This window comes from Panthera pardus, unplaced genomic scaffold (assembly GCF_024362965.1).
Source record: "Panthera pardus isolate Hobbes unplaced genomic scaffold, ASM2436296v1 HiC_scaffold_1, whole genome shotgun sequence".
In the NCBI taxonomy this organism is placed as follows: Eukaryota; Metazoa; Chordata; class Mammalia; order Carnivora; family Felidae; genus Panthera; species Panthera pardus.
In genome coordinates this window covers 22,196,304-22,217,539 of record NW_026526654.1, presented here as the reverse complement: position 1 = coordinate 22,217,539, position 21,236 = coordinate 22,196,304, and the positions used below count along the sequence as shown (strand labels likewise).

At 41.0% G+C, this 21,236-nt stretch overlaps 1 protein-coding gene across 1 annotated transcript in view; it reads left to right on the top strand.

The window, feature by feature from the left end:
- The first annotated feature begins 680 nt into the window (after positions 1-680).
- IPO5 (importin 5) overlaps positions 681-21,236 on the top strand; it is a 55,829-nt gene continuing 35,273 nt past the window's right edge. The window contains exons 1-3 of the mRNA XM_019444047.2: positions 681-760; positions 9,934-10,044; positions 15,588-15,681. Of these exons, the coding sequence (XP_019299592.1) occupies positions 15,592-15,681 (90 nt within the window). The 5' untranslated portion in view covers positions 681-760; positions 9,934-10,044; positions 15,588-15,591. The remainder of the gene's footprint in view (positions 761-9,933; positions 10,045-15,587; positions 15,682-21,236) is intronic.

Below are 21,236 nucleotides of genomic sequence, written 5' to 3'. Positions count from 1 at the left end.
GCCCTCAACAGCATGAGTTTTGAGTTCTCAAAGGTCTGAGCTCCCTTTCCTTCTATGGCTTTGGGAATAGTCGAGTTAGCCTATAATATCTAAATGCCTACATGGCCTCTAAAGCTGGCATGGTGGGCAAATTGAAACAGGCCAGCTGCAATGACACTGCTTACCTGCTGCGGGTCACAATTGCAGTCAGATGTCTCCATGGTGACCTCTCTGAGCCATGAGGCCGGAACTGTGGGATTAACATCCCACGACTGGAGCAACCACAGTGCCGAGAACAGCTTTGACTACTGTAAGTAATCCCTAAACCTCAAATTTAGATGAAAAACTTTAAGAACTTAATCCATACCGAGGGACCAATTTGGGTGATTCTAGAGGGAAAGTCTTTCTGTGTGAGATCCAGGAGGAGCTTTTAGCCCTCGTAACTTCTGGAGTCCCCACAGTAGTATCTATGGGGAAGGGAAAGGAGAGAGAACTTACTAGACAGAAACCAAGAATGAAAGAATGAGAATACCACGACTGGTCATTGTTCCTTGACACTGTGTCTTAAACTAGCTGGTGACTGCTTCCATGTACTTAAGAAAGCACCCCTTGAGCAGAGGTGACCAAAAGAATGTAGACCATTGTCCTGTGTATAGGCATCCTGAAACAAGAAAAAAAAAATGAGTTTTTATTTCATTTAGGTGGTTCCAGGGAGAAACTTTGCCAGGACCCACGTATGGGCACAGCTGTTTTCCCTGATCAGGATCTTTGCAGCACCCAAGTAAGACTATAATTATCAGATAGATCTTGTTCTGTCTCTGGCCACTGCTAATTGCGTTATTTCCTTTAAAGCTAAAAAGTCCCCCTTTTTCCTACAATTGTGATATCCATGATCATTTCGCCTTTTGTTCACCAACTAACCAAACTCCAATCCACCAGGATTTTCTATCCTACTTTCCTATAGAAGAAGTCTTAAAAGTCTGACTTTTAAGGGCTCTTTTTTTTTTTTTTAATGTCTATTTATTTTTGAGACAGAGAAAGATGGAGCCTGAACGGGGGAGGGTCAGAGAGAGGGAGACACAGAATCCGAAGCAGGCTCCAGGCTCCAAGCTGTCAGCACACAGCCCGATGCGGGTTCGAACCCATGGACTGTGAGATCATGACCTGAGCCGAAGTCAGACGCCCAACCAACTGAGCCACCCAGGCGCGCCTAAGGGCTCACTCTTAATTTCTCAAGTGTCTCAAAATAAGTTCTGTTTAAAATCTTTCGAGGTCCCACCTTAGGCCCCTACATATTATGGTGGTGTCCTCTCAGGGGCTGACCACATTTTATCTTAATTTGCAGAGATCACTAGTCAAGTAAGTGAGGGAAAACATAATTTATTTTCATTGTGGGAAAACTAAATCAACCACTGTGTAGTAAAAAGACTACTAACCTAATGGATTACATTACTTAACTGTTTCTCCTAGAACTTAATCCCCTAAATAGGTATAAAAAAGCCAAAATTAACAAAGGAAATGACTAGATGCAGGGGACTTGTCACTGGCAATGCCCTTATTACATAAGGTTTAATTTAGACCTTTCTAACCAGTTTTGCTCTATCGTTCTGTCACTTGTTTATGTGTATATATGTTAGAACATCCATAACTCTAGTAGGGGGAGACAGCATTGTGTTAGCATCTGAGTAGAGCTAAACCATTGGAACAGAGTTATGAACCACCAAATTAAAAATACCTGGGCAGCCAAATAATAATTGTCCTAAGGCTCATGCAGGGTACTCTACAGGAAATATGCTCTACTCTCTTCTCTGTGTCTATTTCATATCCTTTTTAATGCATGTGGTTATCTGATTTCCAAAGCACACAGCAAACCAGATGATAAGAGGAGCTGACCAGCAGAGACGGCCATCATTTTATGTTGGCAGATACATTAAGTGGCAGATGCCTGAAAGGAAAAATGAAAAAAAAAAAAAAACTTTGAGAAAAGCAGGCAGTGACGTAAGACCTCAAATCTCAGAGACCCAGAGCAATTTCATTTCAGGAGGAGCAAACCTAAGTGGCTTCTGCAGTCATCACCCTATTTCAGTGCCGTATGATAACTGACTTAATGACCCTCAAATGCTGGGGCTGAGAAGATACCCTAGGGATCAAGTCCAACACTCCCAATTTACAGATGAGGAAGTGGAGGCTAGAGAAGCCTTGAGGGCCCAGTTCAGGATCATAGCTGGCTAGTGGTGGAGCTCCCATTGGAACCAGGATCTCCTGACCCCAATGCATTTTTTCTTGGAAAAAAAAAAAAAAACGGTTGAAGCCTCATTGCTTAAACCCAACGATTGAATGAAATAATGTACAGAAGGTTAGCACTCAGACATGGAAAGAGAGCCAAGTTTTGTCAGTGATTGTGAATAAAAAATCTGATATAAAGAATGGTTGAGCATTTTTGTAACTTTTTTTTTAATGTTTATTTATTTTTGAGAGAGACAGAGACAGAACGCAAGTGGGTTAGGGGCAGAGAGAGAGGGAGACACAGAATCCAAAGCAGGCTCCAGGCTCCAGGCTCCGAGCTGTCAGCACCAGAGCCCGACGCGGGGCTCAAACTCACGAGCTGTGAGATCATGACTTGAGCTGAAGTCGGACGCTCAACCGACTGAGCCACCCAGGTGCCCCGGTTGAGCATTTTTAATATGAATCTTTGAAATAACTTTGCTCTTTTGGAAAATTAATTTCCATGAAGCAATCCAGTCTCAGATGTTACAGTATTACGTCTCCTGAAAGGTCTCCCCTGACTACCCTTTTGAAAATAGGACCACTTTCACTTTCTGTCTCTTTCCCTTGACTTCTACCAAGCAATATTCCTGTCTTAAGCTGTGCTGTATCAAGATTTTCTATATGAAGTTATGTTTTAAAATACATGACTTACAGCTGAATCCAGGCAAACAAGCCGTTTTAAAACACAGTTCCAATATCACTCTTATTTTACATGGCAGTGAGAACTTAAAACACATTCCTGCTTTTCCCCACTCCCTTTCTACATTCTTTAAAAGGGCAGTAACTATTATCTCTCTGCATAAAGAAAGTTAACTAGATACATGCGTCTATTGAGGTGGAAGACAGCATCTGACATCTGAGTATTAGTTTGAACTAATGTCTTTAAGTAATTATTTTCATTCCACATTAGTACAGCTAGTTTCTAAGTGAGAGGCAAAGAGGTAGATTAGGTTGTAAGAGAGCTGAGTAGTTGAAGCAAATTTAGAGAAAGTAGTATTTCCTTAGCACCAAATAAATACTACTACTCCTGAGTGGAAAAAAAAAATACAAATAAAAAGTAACCCTTTCAAATAAAATGCTATGGGATTGAGTTTTTCTTTAACATCTGTGCCCACTTTTTCTTCCAACTAGCTTTACATTCATGAGTGGATGCCTAGGTGTTAACCCCTTGCCCAGCGGAGATCAACAGGGAATTTGAACTTAAGGTGACTAATAATGCTCAGTGTAGGTAGTACCATCAGTTCCCTCTTAGGATTATCTTTATATTATATGAATTATAAACCTCCTCCACCTGGCCCCCAAGTGCTGGGATGTCTCACGGCCGAGTCCTTGACCATCTTCTCTCTTCTCCAGGCGACGTTATCCACTTCAGCAGTCTTGAATGCCATGAATGTGATGACTCAGTTGGTATTTCCAGCCCTGCTCTTTCTGAGCTCCAGGCTCCCCTGTCCAACTGCTTACTGGACATCACCACTTGGATGTCTACTAGGCATCTCAAACTGACTATGACTGAAATTCCCCTCTTGATTTCTTCTTGCCACACCTTCTCCCAAACCCATCCTCCTTTTAGTGGCATTACCATTGCTCAGACCCAAATCCTAAGCATTCTCGACGTCTCCAATTTACTCCAATTGACCAGAGGAGGATTCACCATGGAGCTCATGAAGCTTGAGCTTACAGCCCATTCACTCGCACAGAGCCCCTCCAAGAAACCTCACTTTATGTTCAATTTTTTAATTTGTCTTACAGAGGGCCCTCAGATTGTGTCAAGTTTCGGTTGTTTTTAACTTGGATCTGCCTCTGCACCCTACGTCCTGCTCCATTTCCAAAAGAAAAACATCTAAACCAGACCACTTTGGACACCGTTGATCGCCATACTCCAGGCCACATTATTCTCCTGCTTGGAGTACTATCGTGACCTCCTCATGCTTCCCCAGCTTCCTCACTCCCTCCTACTATTTCCTATATTGCAGCAAAATGACCTTTTATAACTGTTTAAATGTTCAATGATCTGTGAAAAATGGTCATACTCTTTACTTAACCCGTTTTGCTTAGAATAAGTTATACTACTGAATGATCACAATGCCCCAGGTGATGTGCCCCACCCCCCGCAACTTGCTTCTCAGCCCTCCCTTCAAGGCTTACCCTTCTCTGGCTGTACACTTCTTTCCTCACTGGAATACACCAGACCAGTTTCGCCTGGGGGCTTTTGCACTTGCTGTTTCCTCTGGTGGAAATAGGAATTTCTCCCATTACTTTCTTCACCTTGGCTCAAATTTCAAGTCTCAGCTCAGATATCTCCCTCAAAAGACTGTTTCACCGAAGTAGCACCCAACTCCACGCCTTGATCCCATTATCTTCCTTTCACTGGTCACTATAGAATGTTCTAATCTATGCAGTTGATTTGTTGATTGTCTGACTTCTCCCAAAAGATAAGCTCCATGGAGGTGGGAACCCAGTCCTACTCACCTCTGAATCTCACAATCAGTGCCCACTGCAGAGAAGGTGCCCAATAAATATTTGCTAAATAAGTGAATAAGTAAATGTTAAAAACAAATGCTAATATAGTAAAGTGAGGCATAAAGTGATAAACACATAGCATGGGTGGAATTGAAGAGTATGAACTGTATTACGAGGTCCTTTTTGTTTCTACCTCATTAATTACAGCTAAAAAATCTGTTGCAAGTAGATGCAAATTTGAGCTGTACATTGATGTCACAATTGATATTCCACTAATAACGTCATCATAATGCATGAGGTAAAATTTGCGTGTCATAGTATCCAAACTATGAGATAATTACTATAAATAGCAAATATATGGAGAGGAAAATATATAGACTGAATCATATCTGTATCTCCCCAGTCCTTTTCCTCCAAAATAATGGTTTAGGAATGCTCAGAAGGTTTCAAGGTTATGAATGCTATCATCTATGTACTCTGAATTGAGTTAAAAATAGTGTGAAAATAGAAAAAAATAGTAATTGAGGTCCGGATCAATTTCCTTCAGATAGCTAAGGAAAAGCATTTTTTAAAATCACACCTTTATTGAGATATAATTCACATACCATAAAGCTCACACTTTTTAAATGTACAATTCTTTAGTATATTCACAGAGTTAGTCATCCGTCACTGCTATCACATTCCAGAACATTTCATCACGCCAAAAAGGAACTCCATACCCATTAGCAGTCATTCCACCTTCCTTCCCCTCCCCTCCAGGCCTCTGACAACTACGAATCTACTTTCTGTGTCTATGGATTTGCTGCTCCTGGACATTTCACATAAATGGAACCAAAAAATACGTGACTTTTTGTGTCTGGCTTCTCTCACTTAGCATCATATTTTTAAGGTTCATCCATGTTGCAATATGTACCAGTATTGTTTCCTTTTATTGCTAAGGTGATATACCACATTTTGTCTATCTATTCATCAGTTTATGGATATTTTGGATTGTTTCCACATTTTGGCTATTATGAATAATGCTGCTATGAACATTCATGTACAAGTTTTTGTGTAGACATATGTTTCCATTTCTCTCGAGCACAAATGCTGACTCATATAGTAACTTTATGTGTTACTTCTGAAGAACTTCCAAACTGTCAAATTGACCACACCATTTTAAATTTCCATCAGCAATGCAGGAGGGTTCCCATATGAGGGGCCCAGTTTTTCCACATCCTCATCAACACTTGCTATTGTCTTTTTTATTGTAGCCATACTAGCAGTATCCCCCCCTTTTTTTGGGGGGGGGGGTTGGGGTTTAATTTATATCTCCCTAATGACTAATGACATCGAACATCTTTCAATGTACTTATTAGTCATTTGCATTCATGTATCTTCTGTGGGGGAAGGTCTATTTGAATGTCTGTTTTGCCTATTTTTTAATTGGGTGGGTTTTTTTGTTGTTGTTGTTATTGAGTGCAATGGTTCTTTATGTAATCTGGATACAAGTCCCTTATCAGATGTATGATCTGCAAATATTTTCTTCCATTCTATGGGGTGTCTTTTCACATTCTTGATGGTTTCCTTTGAAGCACAAAACTTTTTAAAATTTTGATGAAGTCCAATTTAACTTCTCTTATTTTTGTCTTTTGTAATTTCAGTGCCATAACTAAGAAACCATTGTCTAATCAAAGGCCATGAAGTCTTATCTTACATTTTCTTCTAAGGATTTTACAGTTTTGCTCCTACATTTAGGTCTACGCCCTATGTTGAGGTTTGCATATGGTATGAGGTAGCAGATCAGCTTCATTCTTTTGCATGTGGATATCCAGTTGTACCACAACACTTGTTGAAAAGATTATTCTTTCACATGAATGGCCTTAGCACCTATATTTGTCAGGATTCTCCAAAGAAATAGAATCAGTAGGATCCCCAAAAAGAGATCTATTTTAAGGAATTAGCTCATGTGATTGTGGGGGCTGGCATGTCTGAAATCCTTAGGGCAGGGCAACAAGTGGAAATTTAGGCATGAGTTGATTTTGCAGTATGGAGTCTGAAATTTGCAGAGGAAGCCAGTATGTGTTTCTGTGTTGCCATCTGTCTTAAGCCAGATCCGAATTGCTTCTTCCTCTGGAAACCTGTCTTTGCTATGAAGACCTTCCATTGGTTAGATGAGACCTACCCACAGTATGGAGGGTAATCTACTTTACTTAGAGTCAACAGACTATACATGTTAATCACATCTACAAACGCCTTCACGGAAACGTCTAGACTAGTGTTTGACCAAACAACTGGGCACCATAGCCAAGCCACGTTGAAAAATAAAATTAACCATCATAGCACCCTTGTCAAAAATCAACTGACCACAAATATAAGGTTTGTTTCTGAATTCCCCATCCAATTTCACTGATCTTTATAAAGGTCTATCCTTAGGCCAGCATCACAGTGTAGCTTTAAAGTAAGCTTTAAAATCAAGGTGTGAATCTTTCAATTTTTGCTGGGTTTGAAATTATTTTGGCTATTGGTAGTCTCTTGCAATTCATATCCATTTTAGGACCAGCTTTTTCTGAAGAAAAAAGTGGTTAAAATGTTAATATGTATTGCTTAAATCTGTAGATCAATCTGGGGAGTATAGCCATCTTAATTTTAAGTCTTCCAATCCATGCACGTAAAATGTCTTTCCATTTATTTAGATCTTTCTAAATTTCTTTAGCCATGTTTTATAATTTTCGGTGTAGAAGTCTTATATGTTTGTTAAATTTGTTCTATTTTATATTTTTTGATGCCATCATAAATGAGATTTTCTTAATTTCATTTTTTGATTGTTCATGGCTAGCGTATAAGTGCATGATTTTTGTGTATTGGCCTTATATCCTGTAACCTTGCGGAATGCATTTATTTTTCTAACAACATTTTTGTGGATTCATCAGGATTTTCTCTATACAAGTTCATGCCATCTGTGACTCTCCAGTACAATATTGAATAGAAATGGTGAGAATGGGCATTCTTGTCTTGTTCTTGATCTCAGGAAGAAGGCATTCAGTTTTCCCCCAGTAAGTATGATATTAGCTGTGGGTTTTTCATAAGTGGCAATCAATTTGTTCAGTTTGTTGAGTGTTTTTATCATGAAAGGGTGTTGGATTTTGTCAAAGGCTTATTCTGCATCAATTGAGATAATTATGTGGTCTTTATACTTTATTCCGTTAATCTGGTGCATCACATTGATCGATTTTCTTATGTTATACCAACTTTGCATTCCTAGGAAAAGTCCCACCTAGTCATGATATATAATCCTTTTTACATGTTGCTGAATTCAGTTTGCTAGGATTTTGTTGATAATTTTTGCATCCATATTTATATTGGTAGGCATTTTCCTTGTGATATCTTTGGTTTTGGTATCAAGTTAAAACTGGCCTCATAGAGTGAGTGTTCACTCTGCTTCTATTTTTTGGAAGAGTTTAGAAAGGACAGGTGTTAATTCTTCTTTAAATGTTTGGTAGAATTCACCAGTAAGGCCATATCTTTTCTTAGAATTTTGTGGGAAATTTTTTTATTACTAATTCAATCCCTTTCATTGCTATATATAGGCCTATCCAGATTTTCTATTTCTTTTTGGATTCAGTTCAGCAGTTGTGACTTTCTAGGATTTTCTGTTGAATCCAGGTTATCTAATTTGTCAGCATACAATTGTTCAGTTTTTCCTTTTAATTCTTTTTATTCCTGAAAGTTTGGTAGTGATGGTCTGTCTTTTATTTTTAATTTTAGTAATTTGAGTCTTCTTTTTTTCTGGGTCTAGCCAGAGATTTGTCAATTTTGTTGATCTTTTCAAAGAAACAACTTTTTCCCCCCCTCTGTTGATTTTTTAATTCTCAATTTCACTTATTTCCTTTCTTGTTTTTATTGTCTCTTCTGCTTGCTTTGGGTTTAGTTTGCTCTTCCTCTAGTTTCTAAGAAACTAGGCGAGACTATTGATTTGAGCTCTCTTCTTTTTAACCAAAGATGTTTACAACTCTAAAGTTTCCCAAGAGCACTGCTTTCACTGCATCCCATAAGTTTTGGTCTCTTGTGTTTCTGTTTTCTTTCATCTCAGAGTGTTTCCTAATTTTTCTTGTGATTTCTTCTTCAACCCATTTGTTATTTAGAAGGATGCGGGTAATTCCCACTTATTTGTGAATTTCTCAAATCTCCTTCTGTTCTTGATTTCTAATTTCATTTTGCTGAGGACAGAGAAGATATTTTATATGATTTGAGTCTTTTTAAACCTATTGAGACTTGTTCTATGGCCCAACATGTGATCTCTTCTGGAGAATGTTCCCTGTGCACTTGAGAAAAATGTGTATTCTGCTGCTGTTGGATGTAGTGTCCTATGGATGTCTGTTAGGTTTAGATGGTGTATAGTGTTCTCCACATCTTCTATTTGTTGTTTGTCTTCTGCCTAGTGGTTCTATTCATTATTAAGAGCGCAGATAGAAGTCTTCAACTATTTTGCTGAACTTTTCCCTTCAATTCTGTCAAGTTTTGCTTCATGTATTTTGGGGCTCTGTTGATGGATACATGCGTTTATGATTTTTGTGTCTACCTGATTGATTGACCCTTTTATCCTAATAAAATATCCTTCTTCGTCTTTGATAATTTTATTTTAAAATCTATTTTGTCTGATAGCAGTATAGCCATTTTGGCTCTCTTTTGGATGGCATATCTTTTTCCATCCTTTCATTTTCAACCTATTTGTGTTCTAAGGAAAAAAATACACTTAACACTAAATTCTTCTGCTAAGTATATTTTTATTTCAGGTGTTAAAAGGCAGCAAATGATGGTTTTTAAAATCCATTCACATTTAGGGGCGCCTGGGTGGCTCAGTCGGTTAAGCGGCCGACTTCAGCTCAGGTCACGATCTCGCGGTCCGTGAGTTCCAGCCCCGCGTCGGGCTCAGGGCTGATGGCTCAGAGCCTGGAGCCTGCTTCCGATTCTGTGTCTCCCTCTCTCTCTGCCCCTCCCCCGTTCATGCTCTGTCTCTCTCTGTCTCAAAAATAAATAAAACGTTAAAAAAAAAATTTTTTAAATAAATAAAATCCATTCACATTTAAATGAAAATAATCAACATTAAAAAAATAAAAGATATTCTTCCTTCCTCCACCTCTTCATCAGTTCTTGACTTAACTTATAAGGATTTATTCTAGGGGATCAAATCTTGAGTCTTCCTTACCTTCGAAAGGTTCACAAATGTGTTCAATGTCAAACCAGCAGGGAAAGGACATTCCTAAGCAAGAAACACTGCTCAGGAAGTACTGCACCATGTCTCCAGGTCCCTGAGAATCAAGTCAGAAAACTGGAAGCAACGGAAAGCACTATAAGGTAACTGATCCTCACTTTGTGACAAGTCATTTCCTAAATATAAATGAACAAACTATGTAGCACACTTGTGTGTAACTAGTTGATTATTTTGCTCCCAAGCAAAGCAGTGTTCAATAGAAATATCACGTGAACCACAAATGCCAGTCATATTTGTAAATTTTTTAAATGTTTATTTGAGAGAGAGAGAGAGCACACATGCAAGTGGAGGAGGGGGAGAGAGAGGGAGAGACAAAATCCCAAACAGGCTCCACGCTGTCAGCACAGAGCCCAAGTAGGGCTCAAACTCATGAACCCTGAGATCGTGACCTGAGCCGAAATCAAGAGTTAGACACATAACCGACTGAGCCAGTCAGACGCCCCCCCATATATGTAATTTTAAGGTTTCTAGTAACCATATTTTAAAAAGTAAAAACAGGAAAATTAATATAATTAATAATTATCATTTATTAATAAGCATAATTAACATATTTTATTTAACCCAATATGTTGTCATTTCTACATGTGACCAATATGAAATTGTTACTCTTCATTTTCTTCCAACTCTCTGAAGTTTAGTTTGCACCTTACACTTAAAGCACACCTAATTTCAAACTAGCCACATTTCAAGTGACTGATAGCCACAATGGCTAGTGGCTACACTCGGACAGAGAACTGTAGCATTTAAAAGTGAAAATGACCTTAGAATGCTCTATGATGATCATGACCTGAGCCAAAGTCAGATGCTTAGCCGACTGAGCCACCCGAGCGCCCCGTAAATTTTTTTTTTTCCTTAACATTATACGTTGCTATAACATGACTGCTTATATAATAGGAGTATAAAAATGTAATAACCTAACAAGTAGATGTGCAATCCAAACCAACAAATCTTGGAGGTTTTGATCTGCATCATTAAGTACAGTTAACTTTATTAAGCATTTACTCTGTGCCAGCACTATGCCAGGTATTTTGATGCATGGTGGAAGGTACTACTGTTATTTCCATTTCACAGAAGAGGACACTGGGGCTGAGAAAGGTTAAATAACTTGGGCAAGATCACAGCATGTAAGTTGTGAAGTCATAATTTGAAGTCTCATTCTGGCTGGCCCTTGGAGCCTCTGCTCCTAAGCCTCCAAATTCTACACGTCCTTCAAATGTATCCAACCACCAGCTGACATTCAGTGAATTTCATATATAAAACTATGAGAGAGAGAGGGCAAAAGAAACTAACCGAATCCAAATTTCCCCTGCCTGTGTTCAATTCCACAGTTTGCTGACTTGTGTGTTTAGTGCCCTTTGGGAATACAAGGTTTCACTTGCCCCTGGCCTGCATGCTCTGACTGTAACAGACTGCTTCAGACAGGGGCTTAAAAATCTTGATAAAAGGCAGCTGAAGATGTGGAAACAGCTTAGCATTTTCTTTTCAGCAGACAACTTTCCTCAACAGTTCTCATCTTTTCTGCTGGCTCTTACCTAAGCAACAAAGAGCATCGATATTAGGAAGCATTAGAAATTTTATTTATCAGCCAAATGCTTGTTAACCATCCTTAATCCATCAACATACCATTTTACTCTGCATAATTGGGAGGGAGACTAATAGAAAATATACAAATACACTTTATTACACACACAAACGCGATGCATACATCTATATCACATGTAGCTTTAAGAGTAATCACCTGTCTGAGGCCTATTTCTTATTTAACCCTAGAATCCATCTAACCAATAATAGCTGATAACTATTGAGTGCTACGGTGTCTGCAGACACCATGCTATGTGCATTTACAAATATTATCCTACTTTCTACAACACCCCTATGAAGAAGTATTATTCCCCTTTTACAGATGAGGAAACAAAGACAACTTGTTATGTCATACCATGTTAACTATTAATACAAACACCTGTAAATAATACCATCTGCTTATATCTGTGTAGTTATAGATTATAATACTTTCACTTCTATTATTTAAACTGCTCCTCAAAATAAGTTGTGCTATAGAGAGCACCTGTGCTTACCACTACCAGGACAGCGGAACTTATGTTGGAGTCCCGGGGCAACTTTTAAAAATTTACAGATTGTTCACTCGGGAGAATCTTATTTACATTCAGAACCCAATAAACCAGAAATGACAGACAAGACCAAATTCTACCCCAGCTGAAAGAAGCTTTCGCAGGGGTTTTATAAGCCTAACTTCTCCAGCCACTCCCATCAACACAACACCTATAAAATCAAGAGCAGTACCCAAGGAAGATTCTGCTGCTCTCTTGTTAAGGAGTCTGGCCTCCTGTATTATTATAAAGAGGGCATGGCCAGGCTGTGCAGTACCTTCTGACAAACATCAAGAATCCTAAATTCCCTAGATTTCAAGTCTCAGTTGAGAGAAACTTCCAGCCTTCCATTTTCCCAACCTCACCCTTTTACGCAAGGGCTTATAAATGCTCTGAGCAAATATGCCTCCAGAACTTAATGGAGGTAGGGTCAGGTCTAATAAGCTGAAGTGAAAGGCATCAGGAGCTGGCTGTTCACAGTTGACTCGCCCAAAGCAATGGCGGCTAATCGGGAGTGAGCAAGACTTTGTTCTACCCCTCCATTTCATTTCCAATTATAATTTAATGTCAGAACTTTTCTGATTAATAATAGCATACTTTAACAGCCATTATTATTCCATTTTATAATGAGAGATTGAGGCTTAAAGACATTAAGTGCTCACTCAAGTTCACATTAGTAAGACACTAAAGACCCACATCCACTCAAGTTCAAGGTTCTTTACCTTCTACCATCTAATCTCCTTGGGAAATAAACCTATGTTCTTATGGACTGCCATGATACAATATCTGAGCTATTTTCTCAGGGGGAGATTATGTTCATAAAACAAATAGGACTCTCTCCATGGGAAATAGGTTTCTAAGTGCAATACATTCCCTGAAGGCTGAGCATTACAAACTCTCTAAACTGGCAGGTCTGCTGTTGAAAATGCAGTCCCCACTTAGGAGGAGGTTTCCTGGACACAAGAACTGGTCTCCATTGTCAGGATGGCTGATATCCATGCCAAGTTTACAGGAATTTCTCCCATTTGGGGATCTCTTTTTTCATTACCCATAAAAATCTCCTTCCTTCTTACTTAGCATATTAAAATAAAGCTGGGCTGACATTTCATATTGTAGCAGTTGATGTCACGACTAACACTGACTTGTTTTATTTGTAGTCTGAATAAGTTTGTGCTTTGCCTCACCAAAAAATCAAACTCTCTCGGGCACCTGGGAAGCTCAGTCGGTTGAGCATCCAACTCTTGTTTTCCGCTCTGGTCATGATCTCATGGTTGGTGGGATAGAGCTCGGCTCTGCACTCAGTGCGGAGCCTGCTTGGGATTCTCTCTCCCCGTCTCTTTGCCTCTTCTCGGCTCATACACACACACACACACACACACACACACACACACACACATTCTCTCTCTCTCTCTCTCTCTCTCTCTCTCTCTCTCTCTGCCCCTCTCCTCTGATAGCTCTCATACTTAATCTCTCTAAAAAAATAAATAATTTTAAAAATTAAAACAAGCTCCCTATCTTGACAAATCCGTACACATACGTTGTAATTTCTATTATTTAGTAATTATTAAACAAATGTATGTAATCTACAGAGTCATTGCCAATAAAACACATACCACAGCAAGTGTTATAAAGTAACTGGAGATCAGGACTTACAGTAAGCAAGCCTCCAGGCAATTCATCTTATTTCACTGGTAACATAGTCATAAAATAGGCTGGATAAGTAATTCCCCAAATCTTAATAACCTTGGGTGAGCAAAAAGCCTCCCAGAATCCAGACATGACCACTGCTGACATACATACATACAAAACAAGCAAAAACAAAAACAAAAACCTGTCCCAAATTAACGTGCGTGATGTTCTATCTTTAAAGAAATAATGTGTCATAAGAACAACAAATTGTCACCTCTAAGGAGCATCAATTCTTCAAAGATAGGTCTGCAGACCTCTTGTAGAGAACTCTTATCACTATCACAGCTAAAACTTTCTAAGGGAGTTTTTTTCTCCACGAATCAGAATCCTTTAAAAGATCTTAGCTGGCAATCACAATTGCATAGCGATCCCGGGGCCTCGGCGCAGAGATTCTGGACGCAGTGGCTGGGATTCTAATATACAGCCAAGGTTTAAAATCATTCCCTTTAAAGCAAATGTTTTAAGTAGACTTCCAGAGAACACAACTTCCGAGCAGTCAACAGGAAATTAAATTCCCTTCGGGCTGCCAGAAGTGTGGTCCATCTCACCCAACCTGGAATCTCCTCCCTACCAGTGTCCTTTTGAAGCAAAGATGATGAATTATTTTCTCCACTGTCACCCTTAGCCCAAAACATTGGACACAGTAGGGGCTCAACAGAAGTGCCCTTTGATTTGAACACTGCCCTCTCCCATTTGGCAGCTCCAGTAGCGAAGAAAGATTGGGTGTATTGTCTATGCAATTGAAATCAGGTCTCTGGGTCCCGCAGTACCGGCCGTAATCATTTAAGCATTTAGATGAGCCTTACAAACCAGGATTCCGTTAGGGAGGGGTGATCTGTCTTAGCTTCTCCCAATCATTGAAAGAACGGGACCCCAAAACAAGGAATTCAAGGGAAAAGTCTGGGATCCCGGTTGGGGAGGGGATGGAGGCCTGTGTTCTACGTGTACAACTCAGGACGACCCTGGGCTGGGGAGGGCAGAGGAGGGCAGGGGAGGGAGGCCTGGCGGGAGAGCCCAGGGCTGAGTAACACCTCTCCCGGACAAGCCGAAGGTGTGAGTCACTGATGAGCGCGGCTGGAGCAAGGGGTGGCCTGAGTCACAGCCCTGGGGGAGGTCGGAGGGTCTGACAGATAGAGAAGTCTGTAAACCCGGGGGTGGAACTGAATGGGAAGTGAGTTTCGAAGGAGCTCCTCCCTGGGGGGTGGGGGTTTACGGTCCTAGAGACTGCGGGGGCTGGAGTTGGGGGGCGCTCCGCGGGCCGCAGGGAGAGGGTGGCGGGCGGCAGCAGAGGAAGCCGGCCAGCCCGCGGCGCCGAAATCTCCCGCGCTCTGGAGCTGGCCCCACCTCCCCAGCCGAACCTCACGCCCCTCCGCGCGGCGCGGCGCGGCCCGCCAGCCAGCCCCTCCCTCCCGCCACCCTCCGGACGTCACCCCAGGCCCCAGCTGGCCGGCAGAGTCCCCGCCCCACATCGCCCGCGACCAGCCGGGCCGCCCGCCGCGAGTCGCCAGTGACGGCACTGCAGGGTGCGTGGCCAATCGGCGCGGCCCCGGAGGAGGCGGCCTCCGCCCCGCCTCCCGCGCCCAGAGCCAATGAGACGCCGGAGCTGGGGGCCGCGACTGGGTGAGGGGTCACGAGTCCCCGCCCCATCCTCCCCTTTCCCCTTTGCCCCGCCCTTTCCCGCCCGCCCCCCCCCCCCCCCCCCCCCCCCCAGCCCCGCGCCGCGGCTGGTGCAGGTCCCCGCGCTGGGCCCGCCCCCACCCCTCCCGCCGGCCCGCCAGCGCGCCTCACGGCTCCTGTCTCCCCTCCCTCCTTCTCTCTCACACGCCTAGCGCAATGGCGGCGGCCGCGGCGGAGCAGCAACAGTTCTACCTGCTCCTGGGAAACCTGCTCAGCCCCGACAATGTGGTCCGGAAACAGGCAGAGGTAACCGAGCTCGTCGCCCCTGACTCCGTGCCCCGGCCGGCGCGCCGGCCTGCCCCCGACGCCGCCCCTCCGGGCCTCGGTCGCTCAGCCGCGGCCGCGCAGGCCGGGGCCGGGCGGCGGCCGCGTAGCCCACGTGTGAGGCGGCCCGCGGCTCCCGGCCGTGCCCCCGGGCCCTCCCGGCCCTTGTCGCCGCGGCGCCTGGAGCCAGTTACCTCCCCGCCACCCCTCGCACACACGTGCGGCCACTCCTGACACGCTGCCCCCGCCCAGATGGGGAAGCCGGGCGGCGGGGAGGGATGTGGGGTGTGGGGCGGGCCGCAGGGCTCCCCTCGCCCCTTTCCCGCTTTCTCCCCGTGGGAGCCTCCCCCGCCCTTCCAGCCTCGGTCTCCAGCCGGCCTCGCCCTCCTGGGTCCCCAAACCCTGCCCGCTACCTGACCCTTCACCCCGTCCTCTCTCCTGTCCCCTCTTTCTTCGCTACCGTCTTTCCCTCCCTCCCCCATCCCCTCCTTTCGAAATGTGTGTCTTGCTCTCTTGCCTTTCCACTCACTCCATTTAGTCCTCTTTCTCTTGTCTAGTTTCCTGACAATCCATCGGAAGCTGGATTTCCCTCCTCTCCCCGCCCCCCCCCCCCCCCGCCCCCGGCCCTCGCCACAATTCTGTAAAGTTGCCTTTAGGGTTTCTTTCTAAGCCGCTTGCACCTTACTTTATTCTTCCTTTAGACAAATTTTCTTTGATCTGTAGAGATTTGTGGTCTCATTACTGCGATGTCCTGGGACTTCCGTTGTTTAAGTGGGCCAGTGCCACCATATGTTTAAGTCTTTAATTTCATGAAATCCAACCTGAATCAATCAGTCAATCAATCTCTCTCTCTCTCTCTTTTTTTTTTTTTTTAACCTCCTCTGACTGCTGGCCTCCAAAATGTGGAGCTGTGGATATTTTCAAGAGACAGTATTTCAGATGTATCTGCACGTTCTTTTACCAAGTAGCAGTGAGAAACACTTGGTTTAGTAGAAGACTGATGTTAAGGCTGTCAGTGTTGAGACCACAATACATACGTGAGACAGTGTAAGGGAAGGGCAGAAACTTTCCAGTTTCTTTTAAGTGCATTATAAGAACCTGTCTTCAAACTTGGTTATATGTGGAGTTCTCTGCCACCATGTGATCGAAGATTTTTATAAGATTCAGCAGAAGATGTTCAACCAGATGTTTTTAGGGAGCAAAATTCATTTTACGTGTAGCTAACAAAATTGGGGGACGAGTCCTCTTCTGTACTCATGGGTTTTATAGATAAACTTTAGAATCACAATGTTGTTAGTACTTACTTTGAGTAGATTAGGATATGCTGGTTATACTTAGTGGTTTTACAATATTTGAAGTAAATACACTGGAAGTTCAGTTCTGTATGAGAACGCGCTTTAAACAACTATTTAATGATTTTTGCTTCATGTATTATACATGTGATATGTGTTCAGGGTAAAATTTTAAACAGTGCAAATAGTTTTTTATCCCTTTCCCCAAAGGTAACCACTTTTAAGTGTCTTGTGAGTTATCCCTGAAAATACCTTCACAAGTGTAAATGTATACATTCATTTTTACATGAATGGACCTTAATACACATACACATATAATTCATATGCTGTGAACCTGGATTTTTCACTCCATATATTTCACGTTGCCACATACAAGATTTTGTTAAAGCAGCTATGTAGTAGTCCATAATATGGATGTATTATTTATTCAACCAACCCACCTATGAAAGGACATTAAGGTTTCTAGTGTCCTTTTAAAAATAAGAGTACATCCTAAAAATAAGAGTACATGCATACTTTTCAGACTTTGCCAGGTTTACTTGAAATACTTAAAAGTAGTATTTGTCCTTGGAAGTAAAGTGCATTTATTAGTTGCATCAATTTGCACTCCTGTATTAGTGGGATGTGATGATGCCTATGAAAACATTTTAATGCATTCTGCTAACTCTGGGGGTAATTTTTCACCAAAATAAGTTCCTAATCCCAAACCATAATAGAAATTGCCATGTGTTACAAAGCAGAACAGCATTGTAATTAGTAAGCTAGTTTAATTCTCCCTCTTCCCTCCAGTTGCTTAAGTCTCTATTGTCAAGCCTAGTGGGGAATCTCTCTTCTATTGAACTAAATACCAGTGTCTGGTTCAGCTTGAATTCCGATTGGTGCCTGTTGTAAATCTTTTATCACTTGCATCACTTTGGGGATAATTAGCAGCATTCAGCACATTTTCTCATAAAGAACAATTGGAAAGTATAGTTGACCCTTGAACAACACAGAGGTTAGGGACACCAGCTCCCACCCCCCTAACACTCCCAAAACTTAACTACTGATAGCCTCCTGTTGACTGGAAGCCTTACCAATAACATAAACAGCCAGTTTACACATATTTTGTATGTGTGTTATATACAGTATTTTTACAACAAAGAAAGAGGAAAAAAACGTTATTAAGGAAATCATAAGGTGAAAAGATACATTCCAGTACTGTACTGTATTTATCCCCCTCAGAAAGAAATCCACATATAAGTAGACCTGCACAGTTCAAACCCATGTTCAAGGTTCAGCTGTACTGTCAGTCTTTTTATTCCTAGTGAAAACATTCAGGTAGTACATTTTTACTTTCTTTGTATATCCCAGGAATATATTAATGTGTGAAGTAAGTCTTATAAAACAGAATATTCTTAATTTGACACCAAAAAAGGTAAATGTTAGAGGGGAAGTTTCCTGATGTCACATAACACAAAGTTTGACGGTAAATAGAGCTTAAGAAAGCAAAATATTAGTTGGAAAAGTAAATAGCTGTGCATAATGATACTTTATTAATGCCCCTTTTTTTGCCTTATGAAATGAGCTGTTTATAAGTAATGAAGCCAAATTAAATTGAGTATTACAGTCTGATATGGCAAATATAGAAATTTTTTTAACTAAAAATTGGCAAAAGCTCAGTAAGTATTTTTGTAATTTACTCAGTCAAAATAAAAATACTTAGTTGACACAAATACTGAACTGTTGACCAAGGTAACTTGCATTCAAACATGAAATGAAGTACAGTAAAGGACTCATTGTAATATATTGTTGAAATCATTGAAAGTCTTGAAAAGTTTTAAAAGTTTTTAAAATTTCCATTATATAAACTATCTGGTAGGCTTTATGTTATATTTCTTTTAAATCTTCAAGAATTTTTCTCTTTAACTTTACAAAAAATGTTTCTGATGCTTGAAGAAATGATTTAAATGCTTCTAAGTCTAAAAATACAATGATTAACATGAATAAGCAATTTGAATAAATAGTTGACAGGGAGTACAAAGTTGAATGTCCATGGCATTCATGACTGGACATTTTTATGTGACACAAGCTTAAGTATTTTATTAAACATATGCTTGGATTTTATATTCTTAGTTTTTCCATTGACTTTGTTCTTCATTGATTGTAGTATAGAACTACATCAATGAGATTTGAATTGGAGGAGGGTAATGTATTGAAAAATATACCTGATTTTTGAGGAACCAGGTTGTTTATTTACTAGGTAAAAATTGTACCAGGTAAAACTTGCCCCCTCTTTTCATATGCAAGGTTGGCTCACCATAAATATTTACGGAATGAGTGAAATGAGTATTTATTAGCGTTTCTCCTTTGTATGGACAGAAACGGGGGAGGTGAAATACTTTGCATTGTGTGAATGTGCATGGTGAAATCAAATGGAGTTGAAATTCTGTTTGCCAGGAAACTGGCAACATTCATTGAACCTGCCTGGCCTAGGGCTAGGAATATTCTTCGAAAGATTGTTTATATATTCTTTATATAGATATTCTTTACATTTGCTGCACTCTGATGTGCTAAGTGCTGGAATACAAGGAGATACCAGCCCTGTCTTGGTGGCACTCAGTCTGTTTAGGGTTTTAAGGTTGTGCTCTTTTTGCCAAACTATTATCCTTGACCAATGTTATGGTGTAAATGTAATACTATATCTGGATTGCTACAGTGGAACATAACAAATGGGAGAACCCTCTCTCAGGAGTCAGATGTCACTCATACCAAACTCTCTCTCCATTGACTTCTAATTCTAATTCCTTATGGAATAGAGTTCAGTATTGGACTTAATATTTCTAAGTCTCTACTAGAATTAGCACAATATAACTGTCACACTAATAGTCCCAGCTGGGCATGGTTTTCCGAGAGTGATATCCTAATAAAGAATTTTTTTCTGAAACTTGATTTAGACCACTGGAAATTTAACTGTTTAACATTTATGGCAGATACAGTGCATCAGGAGCTAGGCTAGATACAAAAATAAAAAGGCATTTTTATTATACACTGAGAGACTGTGTTTAAATGGAAAGGCTACACCGGTCGTTCAGTTGCATTCATAAAGATTAAGTGAGAAACCTCAAGGTACATTTCCATTTTTGCAATCATCTTATGAATATCTCTACATAAATTATCTCATTTCTGTATACATAAATTCAGACCATCTTCTCTCCTCAGCTGTGAATGCTTGTCACAGTTTTCGGCATTGTTGTATTCCTCTGTGCTTACGCGCTTGAGAGGAACTTGAGGTTATCAGAGGATTTTGAATTCTCCTCTTCCCCCCAGATGTGTTCTTTCACTGAGATATGTTTGAGAAGTTTGAAAACTGTGCAGCACTGCATAAACAGAACTGACTGGTTGGTGGAGTCAGACCCCAGAAGCAAAACCCAGAAAGAACATTCGGTGCTGGGGAGATTTTGAATACGGTTGGCCTCAGGAAACCAGAGTTCTCTGCAGCATTTATTGTATTTGACCTTGGGCAGGTCATTTAACTTCTGAGCCTTTATTTCAGTATCTGTCAATATCTCAGGGATGCCACAGAGCGCTTAATAGAAATTACGAGGTAGATGTGCATTTGGGGAGACCCTGTTTTCCCACCCTTTTCCTTGTCACTTCTGTCCAGAGGAACTAGGTAGGTTATAGGGGTAGTGGCTATTAGAGAGTAGACAAGTGAAGAGTTGTCTTTGGGAGAACAATTCTATACTTCAAATAATGATTTTTTTTGCACAGTAAAAGACTACTATTACAGAATTCTTTATTTTATTTTATTTTTTTAATGTTTGTTTTTGAGAGAGAGAGAGACAGAGCGTGTTTTAATGTTTATTTTTGAGAGAGGGAGACACAGAATCCAAAGCAGGCTCCAGGCTCTGAGCTGTCAGCACACAGCCTGATGTGGGGCTCGAACTCACGGACCGCGAGATTATGACCTGAGCCAAAGTCGGACGCTTAACCGACAGAGCCACCCAGACGCCCCTGTTATAGAATTCTTAGAATACATGCACATGAATCTATACTTCTCTTTAGCTTTTGTAGACAATATATACTTAGATCTTATATTTTGATCTACTCTGACAATCTGTCTTTTAATTGGTGTCAACTTTTTATTGTTAACCAATTTGCTCATTTTACGTTATTCATGGAGAAGGGAAGCAGTGCCCCGAGTCACAAAACTAGATTTCTAGAATATTAAAACAGTATTGAAGAAATTATGTTAAAATCTCCTGG